The 17509-nt window shown below is 38.9% G+C and overlaps 1 protein-coding gene across 2 annotated transcripts in view; it reads left to right on the forward strand.

Annotated features, from left to right (window-relative positions):
• ENTREP1 (endosomal transmembrane epsin interactor 1) overlaps nt 1-17509 on the forward strand; it is a 63038-nt gene that overhangs the window by 8794 nt on the left and 36735 nt on the right. For both annotated transcript variants that reach the window (XM_054688552.1, XM_037495182.2), the window contains exon 2: nt 2815-2871. In XM_054688552.1, the coding sequence (XP_054544527.1) occupies nt 2860-2871 (12 nt within the window). In that variant the 5' untranslated portion in view covers nt 2815-2859. The remainder of the gene's footprint in view (nt 1-2814; nt 2872-17509) is intronic.

The raw sequence follows: 17509 nt of genomic DNA on the forward strand, positions 1-17509 counted from the left end.
AAGAAATACCCTTTTCGGGCCTCCCCGGTGGCGCAGCGGTTGAGCACTGGGTTGCAAAGCTGCCCGCAGCTTCTGCAGCACCAGTTTGATCCCCGGCTGCTCCCCGGCCACCAAAGGAGGGTCTCACATGGCGCGCAGACCTCTCCTGCCGCCCGCTGCTGCCCTCAGTAGTGTACCTCGGTCCTTCTGCCTGCTCTGCTTCCTGCTCTGACTCTGGTGAATTCTCTCACCCTCCCGCGCTTCTGACTGTACCCAATGCTTGTATAAATAAATAAAAAATAAATCTTTAAAAAAAAAAAAAGAAATACCCTTTTCAACTTAGCAGCCCTGCTCCTGGCACTTTATTCAATAGAAGTAAAAAGGACTAGTTTTTAAGGATACATGTGCATGGATGTTTACTGCAGTGTTGTTTGTGAGGGTTAAAAACAAAACAAACTGGAAATAGTGTGAATACCATGAACATGGAAATGATTGAATACATTAGCCACACCACACAATGGAATATTATGTAGCCATTGAATGGAAATGAATGAGAACTATTTTAGCAGACATGGAGAGAGTCCCATGAATTTTTTACTCATAGAGAAAAAGAACAAGAAGAAAAATATCTGTGATCTGGTTTTGGTTAAAAATTATACCCCCTGGAGGATATGAGTGCCAAACTTTCCTTATTGAACCACAACGTCTGCCTCTAGGACATCCTTTTCTGTTTCTACAGCTATGGCTTTATCATAATCTCTGACATTTCAATAAGAAAAGTATACTGTGTGTTCAGATTAACTCTATGAATCTTTAGGGAGGGAAAAATAAAGGAGTAACATTAAAAAAAATTATACCCCCTGTATATATGTACATATACATACATATATGTATATACACACACACAAATGTGTGTCTAGTGATGCAAATTTAGAGAAAATTATGTACATGTGCAAAATTTGTAAATGCCGTCAGCTGTTAAAGTGGAGGAGGATGGAATGATGTGCCTGGGAGGGGAAGATAGAAGTATATTTTAGGCATATTACTATTTAATAATAAAATAATGTTTTAATGGGAAAAATGTGTTCTAAAAAGCTAATCCTCAAAAGTTTGTGTATTAATGGAGGCTGGCGACATAAATATGAAACACTGATAATTAAAATCTTATTTATATTTTAGTGAATGGGAAGTCTGTTTCCCTCAAAAACAATTAAATTATCAGTTATGTTTTCACAAAAATAGCTTCCATTTCCTCCTCAAAGTCTGGTAAGCAGCAGTGCGGCCAGGCAGGGAGCATGTGCACACGTATATACACATGTGAACAGAAGTGTCCATGTACATGGGGACTTACATGCACACCCGTGCACATGCATGCTTGCCGTCATACCATCTGCAGGCTAGAGCCAGTGCTGGTCGGGGTTACTGAGGAATTGTTCCCACCACAGCGAGGTAAATGAGTTAGAAGAGAGACAGATGGTTTCCTTCACTTACCACATTTCTAAGGAAACTCCAGTGAGGACGGAAGTGAAATAACTTGGTCTCATCAATTCCAAGTCCCTGTTTGTGAAGCAGATGCAGTCCACATACCCTGTTTGTGTCTATGCAGAAATTGTTTAGAGTGAGAAAAGATCCATTTGAGTTGAAGATGATTATAGTGCACTGGTGGGCACTCTGCTGACAGTGAGTTTAAACACAGATGGAATATAAAGAAACTGTCCTACCTGCCCCATACGTGTTTTTGGCCCTTGACGGGTAGACTTGATGGGTCCAAGTGGGCAGACTTGTCCTAGGCTGGTTTGATGAGGGGAGTGATCCATTCCCATTCACTGAGAATGCAGAGCATTGCAAGCTAGTTAGTTATAAACAGTAATTGTGAATTGGTGCATCAGAAAAGGAGTTTGGCACATGAAAGGAAGCACTCATAACTTCCATCAGCAGATGTACTTACTGCACAAAGGTAAATGTGCTGAAATGGCCCCATCATGCCCCTGGGCTGAATAATTACTTTGATTATTCGTTCCCAACTGCTAAATGAATTGTGTTATCCAAAGGGCAGATGCTGGTTTCCAGTTTAGGTTTTGGCACAATGCTTGCCAGTCACGTGACAAGTATTATGCTAGATGCTGAGGGTTCAGAGAGAGAAGATAGGAGTTCACAGTTAGTGGACAAGATAGATGCACCTCAAATTATTACAATTGAGGAGTTTTTTTTCAGAAAGTATTCTTATTGAGAAGACTTCCAGAGTGTGGGGTAACGGGCTTAGTAAAGGCTCCTCAAGGGGTCTTGCAGGATGCATAGGAGTCTTAAGTAGCAAGGAGAGGAGATGGGAAGATAGGACACTGCAGTAAAGAGAAATACAAAACCCAAGATTTTCTAGAGCCTGGCCAGGAAGGACAGGTATGCCTAGAAGGAAGGTATGTGGTGGAATGGGCGGGGATTTTGAGGAGTTTACTTGTTCCACCTAATGAAGGCAAAGGGCTTTGGCCATTCATGCTTCATATGTCACTGACTCTGGCAGTGGACTGGAGTTGGTGACATTGGAAGCAGGGAGCCTGGATCCAAAATACTGATTACTTTAGTAGCTGGAAGGATGGACTAATTTCTGCTTCTGTATTCTTGCTCTTAAGGGAAAACATACAAAACATAAAAATGCCTTGGGGGTTTGGATGTGAAGGGTAGTCCAGAGTAATATATCAGGGTTCCTTTAATCATCAAAAATATTAAATGTTTGGTTTAGGAGACTTTGAAATTTCAGCATTTTTAATTTAGAGCCTGAGGAGTTGTGTGCCAGAATTGGTCCACTTTCTAGATTTATGATACTGTTTATCTTTGTAGGTGATACTCTCTGGAATCATAGGATTGACAACCTGGAAACGGCCTATGATACTCCTGGTAAGTACAGATCTAATAAATTGTTGCTCTTTGTGAAGTGTGCCGTGTATGAGGTCTATTGAAATCAACCATTGAAGAAATGCAAAAGCTTCCTTCTTTATTAAAAAAAAAGTTAACAATGGACAAAATACAGATGTTCTCAACAGTAAAATAAAATGACAGTTTTGTTGGGCTTCTGGTTCACTTCAGGCTTCTTGTATACCAGTGATATTCATGTGTTTCTGTTGTAGTTCCAGAGGCATTCTAAAGATGTAATTTAAAAAGCCATTTACTATTGATATTTGTAAACATATACAAAAGTGGAGTGAATAGTATCAGGGGGTCCCTGTACCCATCATCCAGCTTCAACCATGATTAGCTCATACCCAGTCTTGTTCAGCTAGACCAGCAGCTATTCCCCCACCCTCCATTATTCTTTGGAAGTGAAGAATAAATAATTATGAATATATGATTCTTACTGTTATACTGCTTTGATTATATCATCTCAGAATTTCATTGTTTAGATTTTCTGTATTATTACCAAATATATTTCATGGTAAGATGGATATGTTGGTGACTTTATCCTTTCTATTTATTTAAAATTAACCATTTAAAGTGTACAATTCATCGGCACTTAGTACATTGCCTATGCTCATCCTTTGTTTTTATTTGCTGTACCATTTTGATTTAGGAAATACTATGAACAGCAGTTGCCAATAGAGTTGCCAGCTATCAGTGATGAGATGGAGGGAAACGATTTGAAGTATACTTTAAAAAGTTTCTGTATAGCTTCTCTTCTTTTAATTTTTCTCCTACTCATCTAAAACAGGGTTAAATACTTTTCTAAAGTCATTTTGTGTGTATGCTTAACAGTTCTTTTTAAAGTCTACTGTTTGCTAAGTGATGGGTAATAAATGCAAAACTAGCTAAATTCTTAAATACAAGGCAGAGAAGCACATTATCAAATCTTTTTCAGAATAATGGATGCCATAAATGGATGGTCTTGAAAAACTAGAGAGTTTGCAGACTCACAGGACAATGTAGGCAGCAGTTACTAAGTCCACCAATTTTTGCATTTATGACACTCCTTTTATATTGTTGGAAGTAGTAAATTATTGATGAAGCATTTTAATATATTAGGTAGCAGGATGAGGGAATAAAGGAAGCGTTGGACGAGTTTTAGAGCATGTATTACAAGGCTGAAGTTTGTTTTGCAACAATTCTCTACGTTTATAATCTCTGTAGAAAAGTTTTGGATAATGTTCAATATTTATGCTAATATTTAGTTTTAGGAGTTAACGTTGCCCTTTTCTCCCCCACTGTGTCAATATTAAAATGTTCAGTAGTACATAGCTCAGGTACTTAAGTTAAATTGATATCAGAAAATCTACAATGCTAATTCTAATTTGAAAATTACGAAAATTGTGAAGAGAATATGAAGGTACATTATAGAAAGATATTAAAAAACTCTACCTGTTAAGACAGTTTTTTAAAACATTGTTTTCTTTTGTTAAGGCCACTTATAAATGTATTAAGGGAAACAACTTAATGGAAAATGCATCTTTATTACATTGCTTTAAATTTTCTCATTGTCCCAAAGTTGTAACCAGTGTTAAAACCTTTGTGCTGTTTTTTTTTTCTGTTTAATATTAAGTTCATCTCAGTTAATGTTGTCTTTATGTACAGAGTCCACATGCCTTATCACTTAAAAATAGGCACCAGTGGTATCAGCATCAGTGGTAAACCTGTTGGACATTTGAGCTTCTCTGTTTTGACTTATGAATTATGTATTTAGAAGGTCATTAGAGATTGTTTTGAAATGTTAATTAACATCAATCTGTAAAGAAGATTAACTGATAGGAATTGTACAAGGAAAACCTTTTTGAGCATATTGATAGGTCATTTGAGCCTTAGTCGATATCACAAATGAAGTCTCCTCAGTTTGAGTGAATCTTAAAAAGTGCACCGTTATAATTTGTATGAACTGCTTTTGTTATGTTAAAAACAAAAATCTTGTGATGTGATGAGAACAACTGGAGGTATCAGTAGAAGACTCCTAGTTTGAGTCCTTGCTTACCTCCTAAACAATTAACTCTAAACTTATTCTGAGTCTACTTTTCTTTCTGAACAGAGGATATCTGGTGACACAAAGGTGGCTCTAATCCCCTAACCCACCACATAGTTTATGCTTTGGTTTTGCTGTTTGCCCCGCTCCCTGATCCCCTCCCCGATCAGGGAATTTACCATTGGCTGCTTTGGGGTAGGAGGCCCTGTTCCATTAGGGAAGCCAGCCTCCTTTTTGGTCTTACCCTCTTCCACACAGCCACTTCTGACTCTCACTAGCCAGGCTGCCTGCACAAACTTGAAACCTTCCCATGGCTGTTTGCTAGGCTGGTTCCTTCTTTTCTAGTTCTCAGCTCTGTAGTCACTACTAGAGAGAGACCCCTGACCACCCTAATTACAGTGGCGCCTCTTCCCAGCCCTTAAACCATGTCCAGCACTGAATTTACTGGCTGCATAGTCTATAATTAGCCTTTGTGCTTTTTGTTTACTACTTATATGTTTCCCCCACAATGGAGTCAGTTCTAGAAGGACAAAGCTCTTCTCCATTTGCTTTTTCTGTATCCCCAGGGCCAGTGAGCTCAATACATATTTGTTGACTGTGGAGTTAATTTGGCAGCAAATAAGAAATTTAAATTGTAGGTAAGTTCTTGAAGTTTCTCTTTTACAGTTATTCTTAAATTGATCTCATTGGCTTTTGTTCTCTAGAGCTTTGTAATCATCCCCTTTTAAGCTCAGGGTGATTAGGGAGCATTTGGTGACACAAGTTGTGGGGGGGCAGGTTAGTCTTTTCAGGACCGTTGAGAGGCAAGCTGTCCTCATTTTGAGTTTCTGGGTGCACAAGAGTCTAGAACACTTGAATGCTTCCTTTTGACAACCATTTACATTTGTGCTGCCTCTTTTGTGATTACTTCAGTGATTACATCAAGTTTTATACTGAATTGAACAAAGAAGGGTCAGTTTGACCTACTTTCTTCAAACCCAAGTTTTCATGAAAACTCAGAGTTGGAATCTTTCCTTTACTTGGTCCTCTCACAATTCTCAGTTGTCCAGAACAAAAATAATAACTTGAAAGGAGCTATTTTAGTCTATGACCAGGATTAAATTAGGGCATATGTCTCTGTAATATTCTAGCTGTGTATTTTCCATCATGCACACATTTTCCATTTTTAAATAATGTTCTTCTTCTAGATAATATTCCTTTTTCATTGTGATAACGTTTTACAAGTGTTTAGAAATCACAGACTCAGTGCTGTAAGTGACCTCAAAGATCGTCTTGTCTAGAAACCTCCATTAAAAAATGAAATTATCTTCACAAGATGTTTTCCTGTGTTGGTGTATTTGGTAAGAATTGCCACTGTGTAGGCCTAACCAGGTTTCTGCCTATAATGTTTGTTGCTTATGAAGTGGTAATTTGAGCTATTGTTACTTCTTTTCTTGTCCATTGGAACAGATGGGATGAATCAGACTTTAATGCTGGTAAAAGCATCTGTCCTTTAGCACCTAGATTGAAGGTTCTTCCCTGGTAGTGTTCTTAGGTCACATATATGGTCCTGTTGATTTGCACCATTGGCCAAGAGTACAAGAGGTAAAAAAATAACCACCAGTTTTGCGTTAGTATTTAGGGTAAATCTTTAGTATCATAAGACATATAAACATTCCCCTACCTCATCTAACAGTTAGATAGGCTAGTGTGGCAGGATAGTTCTGCTCCAAGGAGCCATTTGGGAATCCAGGTTTTTATCCATCTGTTTTTGCCTTGAAGGGAGAATCATGGAACCCCCAGACACATTCTCCAAAGAGATTAAGGAGTTACCTTCACCAGCTAGTTAGAAATATTTATAGGTGGGTGAAACGTAGGTAGATGGTGGTCATTTTTCTCCTGAATGAAGAACTTGAGAAGTCTGAATACCCTGTGCAGGTTAGGACTCAGTGCATTTGTGAAATGAACCCTGAAGCTATGGCTTTGTGACTTTCAAGCATAATTTTTGATTATCAGTAATTTGTAATGAACCTTAGTTGAGAGTTCAAGAAACATTCATTTTAAAGCTGATATGGTAGCACTAATTATCAAGTGACCTTGGGGGAAATCCTTGATTTTTTCATCTGGAAAATGATAGGCTTTTACCAGAACAATTTTTTAAGAATCCTTCTAGCTTTCATATTATAGGTTTCCAGAATCCTCTTTCATTACTTTGATGATATTTTAACTTTAGATGGACATTTTTAACAGGCCATTATAGACTGAATAACTATAATTATTTCACTCTCGGTTTTTTAAGGCATAAAAATGGATGGTAGTTCTCACTCTTCAGAATTACTAATAATGATGTTTTATGTATAAAATGCTTCAGAATTTACCAGGTTCTTTCATATACCTTTTCTCATGTGATTTACATGGCAGGTATTATTCTTATTTTATAGAAAAGAGACCAGTATGTCAGGATTAGTTGGCTTGTCTGGTTCATAAACAGATGAACTATTAGAAAGAACTTTGGGTATTTGACTTCTGGCTCAGTGCTCTCTTCATTGTACCATTCCAGCACTTTCTCTGGCAAATTACTAGGTACTTCTCTGCCAATGTGTATGAGTGATACAATTTAAGTAAGTAAGTTATTTTCTTATTTGTGTCTGTCCAATTCCTTTTCAGTTCTAAAGTGGTAAAAATTTCAGAATTTCTATCCTTGATTCAAAAGATTCAGAGAAAGAAATGAACAAGGCAACAGAAGTTCCAATTTTGAAACTTAGTCTTGTCACTTTCAGTCAGTGACTAAGGAAATTATCTACTGTTTCCTTATTAATACAATGGGACTGTATCCATTCTCAGGAGTAGTGAAGAACAAAAGACATAAATGCACATTAAAAATGTAAAATTATAGGGCCTCCCTGGTGGCGCAGCGGTTGAGCGCTGGGTTGTGAAGCTGCCTGCAGCCTCTGCAGGGCCAGTACAATCCCTGGCCTCCGGGCGAGGGTCCCACATGGCGCGCAGACCTCTCCTGCCGCCCACTGCTCCCCTCAGCAGTGTACTTCAGTCCTTCTGCCTGCTCTGCTCCCTGCTCTGGCTCTGGGGAATTCTCTCACCCTCCCGCGCTTCTGACTGTACCCAATGCTTGTATAAATAAATAAATAAATCTTTTAAAAAAATCTCATTAAAAAATGTAAAATTATAAATGGGATTTAAGGTTATGCAACCCTATGATTATTTTCATTACCCACTGATAAAAGCCCCAGGAGATCTGGTCTCAGTTTGGTGTGTCATTAAGTAACTCATGGCAGCAAAACATGCAGTTAGGTGTGGTGAAGGTACCCTGGCTGGGTTTGGGCATATCTGTGACCACAGTGGCTTTAGTCCATTGGCAACAGAGCTTCCATTTTTCTCCTCTGATCACCTGCTCCAAGAACTGTGCATGGGTAAGAACCTCAGAAGCTGAAGCACTCTGGGTGACTTATCTCTTAAGTAGAATCAAGATCTGGACAGTACATTTCTATGCAGATTGACCTGAGTCATTTGGGCATACTCTTATTAGCAGGTTCTGTTTGGTAATAATAGTAATTGCCAGAGCTTTGATGTAGCTTTCCTGCCAAGTCAATGGGTGCAATGAAAGTGAGTCTCAGATCAAATTCTGCTCTACATACTCTTATTAGCCAAGAGACAAAAAAGTTGTTCATGCGTACTCTTCTGCCTGTTTAAAAAATAGAAGACTTACAGAACAGAGCTTATATAACAGAGTCTGAGCAATTTTTACCTCTAGTTTTTGCTACCTCTTGTCTTGAATATCACTGCTGAGTCTTTGAAATCCTATTGATTAAGCAAAGATAAGTTTATTGGACCTACTGCACTGAAAGAGAATATCTCTTTACCTGTAGTTATCAAAAAGGGTAGTGAGAACAACACACTTAGGGGTCTAAGGGTGTGAGGATGACTTCAGGGTGAATCTTGCAAGGTGGGGAATTGATGGGGTTTAGATGGAATTTATGACATAATAGCTTTGGACTGGTGGACCAGTGCAAGAGAGGGTCGGGAAGCAAGATTTGACGAATAAGCTGTTAATTTTTTTTTTTAAAGATTTATTTATCTATATAAGAACCGGGCTACAGGCCAGATGCATGGGAGGGTGAGAGGATCCATCAGAGACAGAGCGGGGAACAGAACAGGCAGACTGACAGAATATACTGCTGAGGGGAGCAGGGGGTGCAACAGGAGAGGCCTGCCACGCCATGTGGGACCCTTGCCAGCTGGTCAGGATGGAACCCATGCTGCAGAGGCTGCGAACAGCTTCACAGCGCTGCACTCAACCGCCTACGCCACCAGGGGAGGCCCTAAGCTGTTAATTTTGATAAACTCTTTTAGTTGGTTCACAGTTGAGGAGAAAGTTTTAGTTGAGGAGAAAGTATCTCCAAGAGAAAGTAGCTAAGTTATCTTTGCTTGTTCTCATGCTATTTAATATAGAGTCAGAAAAGTATGACTGGCCCCAGAATTGATGAGCAGCAAATTATGTTGGATTTAATTTTCACAACAATGCTCACTTTTAAACTGTTCACTGTGCTAATTAAATAAGCTAATCATTTCATCAATCAGACAACTCATTTTCATAGTCACTATGTGAATTTAGCATAGCTGCTTGGGTGTTGTTGAGATAGAAAGGAAACGGCTTCTGGAGTATGGCCCTTCTCATAAATGCCAGATGACTCTCCTGGAATGTGAGCTCCTGACTGCCCTGAAGATGTAGCTTGAACCATTATGTACATAATATGACACAGGCAGTGCTGAAGTATTTTGAACTGCATTACAGACACACTCTATAGTATGTGACTATCTGGAAGGGATCATGAAAAGGGTCCCTCTGACCAAATCCTACATCCATATTGTCTGGATCCAACAGATTAATCAACTTCTGAATATGATTGAAAACTACAGGAACTATGGATGATATGTAACAAGAGGGGGTACCATTTTGAATTGGGGAACATCTTGAAATGGATCCACTGTTATGTGAAAAGTTGCAGAATAATATGTATGGCACCATTTACATTTTCTTAAAAAGCCTTGAAAATCATGCATATGTGTTTATATAGTAAAATGGAAAATTGATGAAAAGATATACAAGAAATTATTTACAGTAGTAGTAGCAGCAGCAGCATCTCTGTTCATGCAGTGTGAATGCAAAGAGGGAGACTTTGACTTGCTCTTTGTATCAGGAGGAAAAATGCATATGTGAAGAGGAGATTGTTTTGCTTTTGTTGTTTGTTTGGGTATTGACTGGTATCTGCAGCATCCAAACCATTTTTTGGGGGTTGGTGTATCTGCCTTTGTGTGAGTTCTTGGTAAAAGACAGAACTTTGCCTCCAGCTATGGAAACTCTAGAGGTCATATTCTTGTAATTCTGAATGATGGCAGGCAGGGTGTGAGACCATGACCTGCACCCACTGCAGTCCTCTGCCCAGAACGCTGAAGACAGAGCTGTGATGCAGAATAGCCAGGGCAACTCAGAATGCATTAGGTAAAAGAGGATGCCAATGGTGTCAGGGCTGGCAGGCAAGGACCTGGTTTTCTGTGGCAAGATCTTGGTGAGGTCCCAGCACCCAGCTTCTTTTGGCTCCTTCTTTGGTATCTGAGTCTGGTTCCTGTGAAGTCTGTGATCTATCTGATAGCCTTGAAAGGAATTCTTTTTCTGCTTCAATAGCCTGAGTTGGTTTCTCTTGTTCATGGCACAATCAAGAGCTCTGGCTGCTGTAGGACTGGGAATTCCTCTCTCCCCTCATGAATATTACTTTTATGAAAATTTTTAAAAGCTAGTTCAAAAATAAAGAGATCCATTTAAAAAAACTGGTCATTTATGGTAACTCCATTGAAGAACAAGAAAACCAGTGAGTGCTTGATTTGCATAGAAGGTGTTGGGTTAAAGAGGTTGGCAATCTGGGGTGTCAGGATGTGGGGGTGAAATTGGCTTTTACTAATTATAATTATCCAACAAGAATACCAAAGGATTATCTTGTAGAGTTCATTAATAGAGAGAAAAGAATAATTTATATTATATTAGCAGATTTTCTGCTTATTGAGAGAGGGAAAAGAGTATAGACTTGAGTCAGATCTGGATCTCACCAAGGTCCCTTAAGTAGTTATATAATTTAGAGTGTCATACTTCACCTCTCTGAGACCATTTCTCATTTGTTTTACATTTATATCTATAAAATATATTTTTTTATGATTCATATTCTCAACAAAGTGAGGCAAAACTGTGAAGGATCCTAGGAATTGCAATTCAGGGAACATAAAATCAGTGTAAAACTGAAATATGCTCCTCAAATGGTGCTGAGGGCTTGCAGTATTTACAGGTGTAACAGGCAGTCTCACACAATTGTTTTGAGCACTTATGATTGATGGTGAGTCAAGTAAGTAGTTGTTGTCCCTATGTTATTGGTCTATTACTTGTGCTCTCTCAACCATTAGTGAAATTTGCAGTTGTATGCCAGGTTTCCACGATGTCTGTATGAGACAGTATCTAGGTAGAGACATGGGTAAGCTCCACTTCCTTTATGGTGTCTCTGGCTTCATTTTAGAATCCCTTGTATCTCTATTTTGTATCCTCATCTCATTTGTAGGTACACATACACACACATATACACATACACACGATCTATATCTATATATGTATGACCTCAGAGATATTTAGGTCAAGAGTTTATTAGATAATCAAAGTGAGAATTCAGCATGAAACAGTCCATATTTTACTTTGTGAGAGCTGTCCCAATAAACACAAGTTTGAATTTAGTTTATATAGGTAGGAACAGTGAGTCATTGACATTAAGAATGTAATTATTCTTTTTTTTTTTTTTTTTTTTAATAGAGGCATGTTTTATTTATTTATGTTTGTTTGTTTTGTTTATACATGCACTGGGTACAGTCAGAAGCGCGGGAGGGCGAGAAAATTCACCAGAGCCAGAGCGGGGAGCAGAACAGGCAGAAGGACGGAAGCACACTGCTGAGGGGAGCAGTGGGCGGCAGGAGAGGTCTGCGCGCCATGTGGGACCCTCCTCCGGTGGCCGGGGAGCAGCTGGGGATCGAACCTGCACCGCAGAGGCCGCGGGCAGCCTCACAACCCAGCACTCAACCGCTGCGCCACTGGGGAGGCCCAAGAATGTAATTATTCTTGATAGGAGAGACTTCTAATTCTAAGTTGCCTGACTTAAAGATAAGCTGATGCTAGAAAAAGACAATGCAGGACTCCAGTTTCCTCCAAAGAATGCACTGCGGAGATGCAAAGGCTGGGTGCCCGCTATTAAATCATCTTTCTCTGGCTCCTTGGTCATCAGTGGGTGTAAAAGACTTAGTTTACCTCCAGACAGCAGATTTTTACATAGGGTACAGGATGGAGCCTGTTCAGATTTTAACTCTATGAAGATGGCTTTGCTCTCCTGCCTGCTAGACTGGGCAAGGCAGAGTAGGGGAGGGCTGCCATAAAATATTACACTGTATTCACAACATTTACACTATGTAGTTATATAATATTAAACATATATATACACACACACTATATGTGGTATGTTTGAGATATATTTCTAAAAGATATATATCATATATGTATACACAGTGACTGATATATGTATACACACACGTATATGTCAAACATACCACTGTACATTTTATAATTTGCTAAATCCCTAAGAGGAAAAAAAGAAACTTTATTTAAAAAGAGGGAGCTCGTTGGCCTCCTTATTCTTATTAATAATAATAATTAAACCTCTGTGCATTTCTCCTAGCATCCAAACCTGATTACACTCCCCCAAATTAACCATTTTAAATTCTTTCTGGTTTTAGTGATCCTAGAGCTTGTCCCTAACTTGCTAAAAGTGAGTAATTTGTAACACCTATGCTCTCCCACTTACCTGCCTTCCAGTTCTTTTGAAATCTATTATCTTCTCTGTTGATGGCTTTGTAATTTAAAATAATTTTATCAGCCTCTGTTCTTAATTCATTAGTTTTGGATAGTAGCTTTAACCACCCTTTTATAAGATAAGGCAGTTGGCATCCAGCTCTACTTTCACGCTTCCATTTTCCAAGTTTTGTTATTATTGCCATTTATTACCTTTATATAGTTAGTGTTTTAACATTTACATTTTGCTCTTAAACTAATACCATTCAAACCTTTCCTATAAATTGCTTCTAAAATAGTGAAAAAACAATCATTTCATTGTGAAAATGTGATTGCAATTGAACTGGATTCTTTATTTCCAGATTCACTGAGGCCACAATGCAATAGATGCCAATGGCTCCCACATTCCAGGGCGTGTTGTTAGACTACCTAAGTAGGGCTTGCAAAGCTTCTGGGTAAAAACCAGTTTTGCAGCCTTTAGTTGATCTCCATCCCCAACCAATAAAAAAATTGGGGATTAAAGAGAAGAATGTTTTGGAGAAAACTACCAAATTGCGGGGGCATTTTGAGTTCCACCTCTGCATGGGGGAGAGGACAGGTGCCTGAAGATAAGCATTTGGAGAACATGATATGGGTCCCTGGGTGGCTGTCTGGCAGAGTGTCAGGCACAGGCCTGGGGAATTTAAAGGGCTGGGTGGAGTGTCTTGTGGCCTCAGAGTTGAAGACTGTCATTGGGAAACAGTGTACTTTCACAGACCAAGCCCAAGTGCATACTGTTCCAGCTGACCAGATGGGCCCCTGCAATAGAGAACCGCTGTAGGTGAGCTAAGATTCTGCCCCAGGGAGCTCCATAGAGGAGTGAGGAGACTATAGCACAGAGGCAGGGCCTGCACTGCTGAACACTTCCAGTCAATGGGGTCCATGGGAGAGGAAAACCCCTTTAACCAGTGCTGGAAGTGAACTGTCAGGTGAACACTAGCTTCCCCTTACCTGGTTTACCAGCACGACTCTGGCCTCACCTTCCTCTCTCCTTTCAAAAATGACAGAGTTGTGCTTAACAGGCTTCATGGGGAGAAGTGGACATAAGAAATAGGAAGAGAGAAAAGATTGCATTACTCTCTTGCCTGTCCCTCTGCACACCTGTGTGCTCCATACAACAACTGGACTGATGACATGAAGAAATGAAACTGAAATTTAAATCAAGTTCTAGGTTTTGACTGAGATATGTGTATGACATTTCAGTGATTAAAGTGACTTTTTTTTTAAAAAGATTTATTTATTTTTATACAAGAATTGGAGTACAGGCCAGAGATGCAGGGGGTGAGAGGACCCACCAGAGACAGAGTGGGGAACAGAACAGGCAGATGGACCAAAGTACACTGCTGAGGGGAGCAGCGGGCAAGACAGGAGAGGTCTGTCCTGCCATGTGGGTTTCTCCCTGGCTGGCCAGGAATCGAACTCGTGCTGCAGTGGGCTGCGGATTTCTTCATAGGTTGTGTCTTAACCCCTGCGCCACCAGGGAGGCCCCAAAGTGAACCCTGAAAAGTAGACTTGAACACCTTGGAAGAGAACAAAGTGATCTGGTGACCCAATGAGTTCTGCTTGTGCACAGGGATTAGCTATTTTATGTCCAGTAACCTCAGGGAGAATGATTGTATCTAGAAAGGAGGAACTGTAATCTGTGTTGCTGAAAGCAGGCCCATTTTGAATAGCGTAGTCAAATCCACCATTCTTTGTTATTCTGTCATTTGCTCAGTACCATGCCACACTTATTTTGCTTCAGCTTTGAACCATAACTTTGACATATTGATTTGTGTTTTTCCTAGAGTTTCTAAATGACTCTTTTTTTTTGTTGTTGACAAAAAAGTTACCGAATCTCAGATATTATCTAACTACTGTTGTTTTTTTAAAAAAAATTACAATAAAGCATTTGATACACCATAACATTTACCCATTTAAACAATGTTTCTTAGCATGTCCAGAGATATGCATAAACGTTTCCACTATCAATTGTAGAAAATTTTCATCACCCCCAGAAGAAATGCTGTATCCATGAAAAGTCACTCTGTTTCCTTTCAATACCCCAATCCTAGGAAACCACTAATGCAGTTTCTTCCTCTGTAGATTTGCCTATTCTATTTCAAATAAATGGAATTATAAAATGTCATCTTTTGTAACTGGCTTCTTTCATCTAGCTTTTTTTTTTTAGCACAGTATTTTATTTTATTTTTAAGATTTATTTATTTTTATACAAGAATTGGGGTACAGGGCAGAGATGTGGGGGGTGAGAGGATTCACCAGAGACAGAGCAGGGAACAGAACAGGCAGACTGACGAAATACACTGCTGAGGGGGGCAGTGGGCAAGACAGGAGAGGTCTGCTTCACCATGTGGGTTGCTCCCTGGCCGGCTGGGAATCGAACTTGTGCTGCAGTGGCTGCGATTGCTTTGTAGGTTGCTTCTTAACCCCTGTGCCACCAGGGAGGCCCTAGCATAGTATTTTAAAGGGTCATCCATGGTGTAGCAGGTATCAATATTCTCTTCTTATTGTTGAATAATATTCCTTTGATGGGTATGCCATATTTTATTTATCAGTTGATGAACGTTTCTTTTTGGCTGTTGTGACTAATGCTGCTATGTGCACACTAGTGTACAAAGTTTTTTTTTGCAGACAAGTTTTCATTGGATGTATACTGGGAATGTAATTGCGGAGTCATATAATAACTCTATGTTTAACATTTTAAGGAACTGTTTTCCAAAGCAACCACGCCATTTTAGATTCCCTTCAGCAGTGTATAGGGTTGCAGTTTGTCCACATCTTAGCTAGCATTTATTATTGTTTTTGTGATTATAGCCATCTTTATGGTTGTGAAATGTTATCTTATTGTGCTTTTTATTTGATGTTGAGTATCTTTTCATGTCCTTATTGGCCATTTGTATATCTTTGGAAAAATGTCTATTCAAATCCTTTAAAATTTTTAAAATTAAATTGTTTGTCTTTTTATTACAAGTCTCTTATCAGATATATTTACAAATTTCTCTTATTTTGTGGGTCATCTTTTTCACTCTCTTGATGATATCTTTGGAAGCACAACAGTATATAATTTTGCCCAAGTCCAGTTTATTTATTTGTTGTTGTACTGTTATATAGTTTAACCCACGGTCATGAAGAGACCTTTTTTCTACTAAGAGTTTTATTGTTTTGGCTTATGCTGATGATCCTTTTGGAGTTAATTTGCATGCGGTGTGAGGCAGCTGTTTAAGTTCCTTCTTTAGCATGTGGCCATCCAGTTGTTCCAGCACCATTTGTTGAAAAGACTGTTCTTTACCCATCTGCTTGTGTTGGAACCATGTTGAAAATCATTTGACTCTAAGTGTGAGCTTTATTCACTTAGCTTGTTAGTTATACTTCTGTTAGTTGTTCTACTTTCTACTTTGGTCATTTGTACGACTACTAACTTCCTGTTCTAGTATTGACTGAATTGTTTTCCAGCAGATGTCATCCAAATGTTTCTTTTTACTGTATTCTTTAATTAGAGCCATTGTTTCTTAAATCTCATGTATTATTTTCCCTTGAAGTCCTTTTTCATTTTACCAGAGAACATTTTCAGATAATAATTTTCAGAAAGAATATGAGGAGTGGGAGTTCTCCTAGAATTTAAATGTCTTGATATGTCTTTATCTTGCTCCCCCTCTTGAATGATGCTTTGGCTGGATGTTGATTGACTTCTGGGTTCAAAATAATTTTCCTTTCAAAATTTGGAGGCATTGCTTGATGACTTTTGTCATTGATGAGAAACTTGATACTGTCTGATTCTTGTACTTTAGTAGGAAATTTCTTTTTTTTACCTGGGAATGTGTTATTAATAAGGGAAAAATTGGGTCATAGAATAGCCGAGAACCTAAGTACTTTTGGAGAAGATAGCTAGTACAGATACAAAACTGGACCAGCAAGACCGTTAACTGTAACTTTTTTTTTGAAAAGATTTATTTATTTATTTATGCAAGAACTGGGATCCAGGCCAGAGGTGTGGGTGGTGGGAGGATTCACCAGACACAGAGAGGAGAGCACAACAGGCAGATCTACTGAAATACGCTACTGAGGGGAGCAGTGGGTGAGACAGGAGAGGTCTGCTGCACCATGTGGGTCACCTCCCTGGCCGAGGATCTAACTTATGCTGCAGTGGCTGCAGATAACTTCATGTGCTACATCTTAACTCCTTGCACCACCAGGGTGGTTTTGTTGACTATAACTTTTGAGGTTTTCTGTTCCATTGGATGGGACTTACTTTCATCTTTACTAGAAAAAAAATTGTAACGTCAACTCTGCTTCTACGGGATTGTAAAATAGCCAAAAAAAAAAAAAAAAAGATAAAATATTTGGTAATGTCTTGTTTGTTTCCAAGTTACAGAAGCTTTTTTGGGCAGTCTTCTGAAATCACATGAGGATGTATCTAGGTGTAGGGCTCTTTTTCTTCATCCTTTTTGAGTATTTTTTTTCCTTGAGTATTTGAACTCTTTTAATTTGAAGATGGGTCTTTCTTCAACATTAAACAATTTACTGTATTTCTTTGACTATTTCTTTCCTTCCATTTGCTCTGTTCTTTCATTGTAGAATATCTAATAGACAGATTTCAGTCCTCTGGAGTTTAACTTTGTTTCTTAACTTTCTAAAGTGTCACATTTTCTATTTCTTTGTCTTTTAAAATTTATTGTCTTAATTTT

This window comes from Talpa occidentalis, unplaced genomic scaffold (assembly GCF_014898055.3).
Source record: "Talpa occidentalis isolate TD23 unplaced genomic scaffold, MPIMG_talOcc4v2.1 talOcc4.7, whole genome shotgun sequence".
NCBI classification, from domain to species: domain Eukaryota; kingdom Metazoa; phylum Chordata; class Mammalia; order Eulipotyphla; family Talpidae; genus Talpa; species Talpa occidentalis.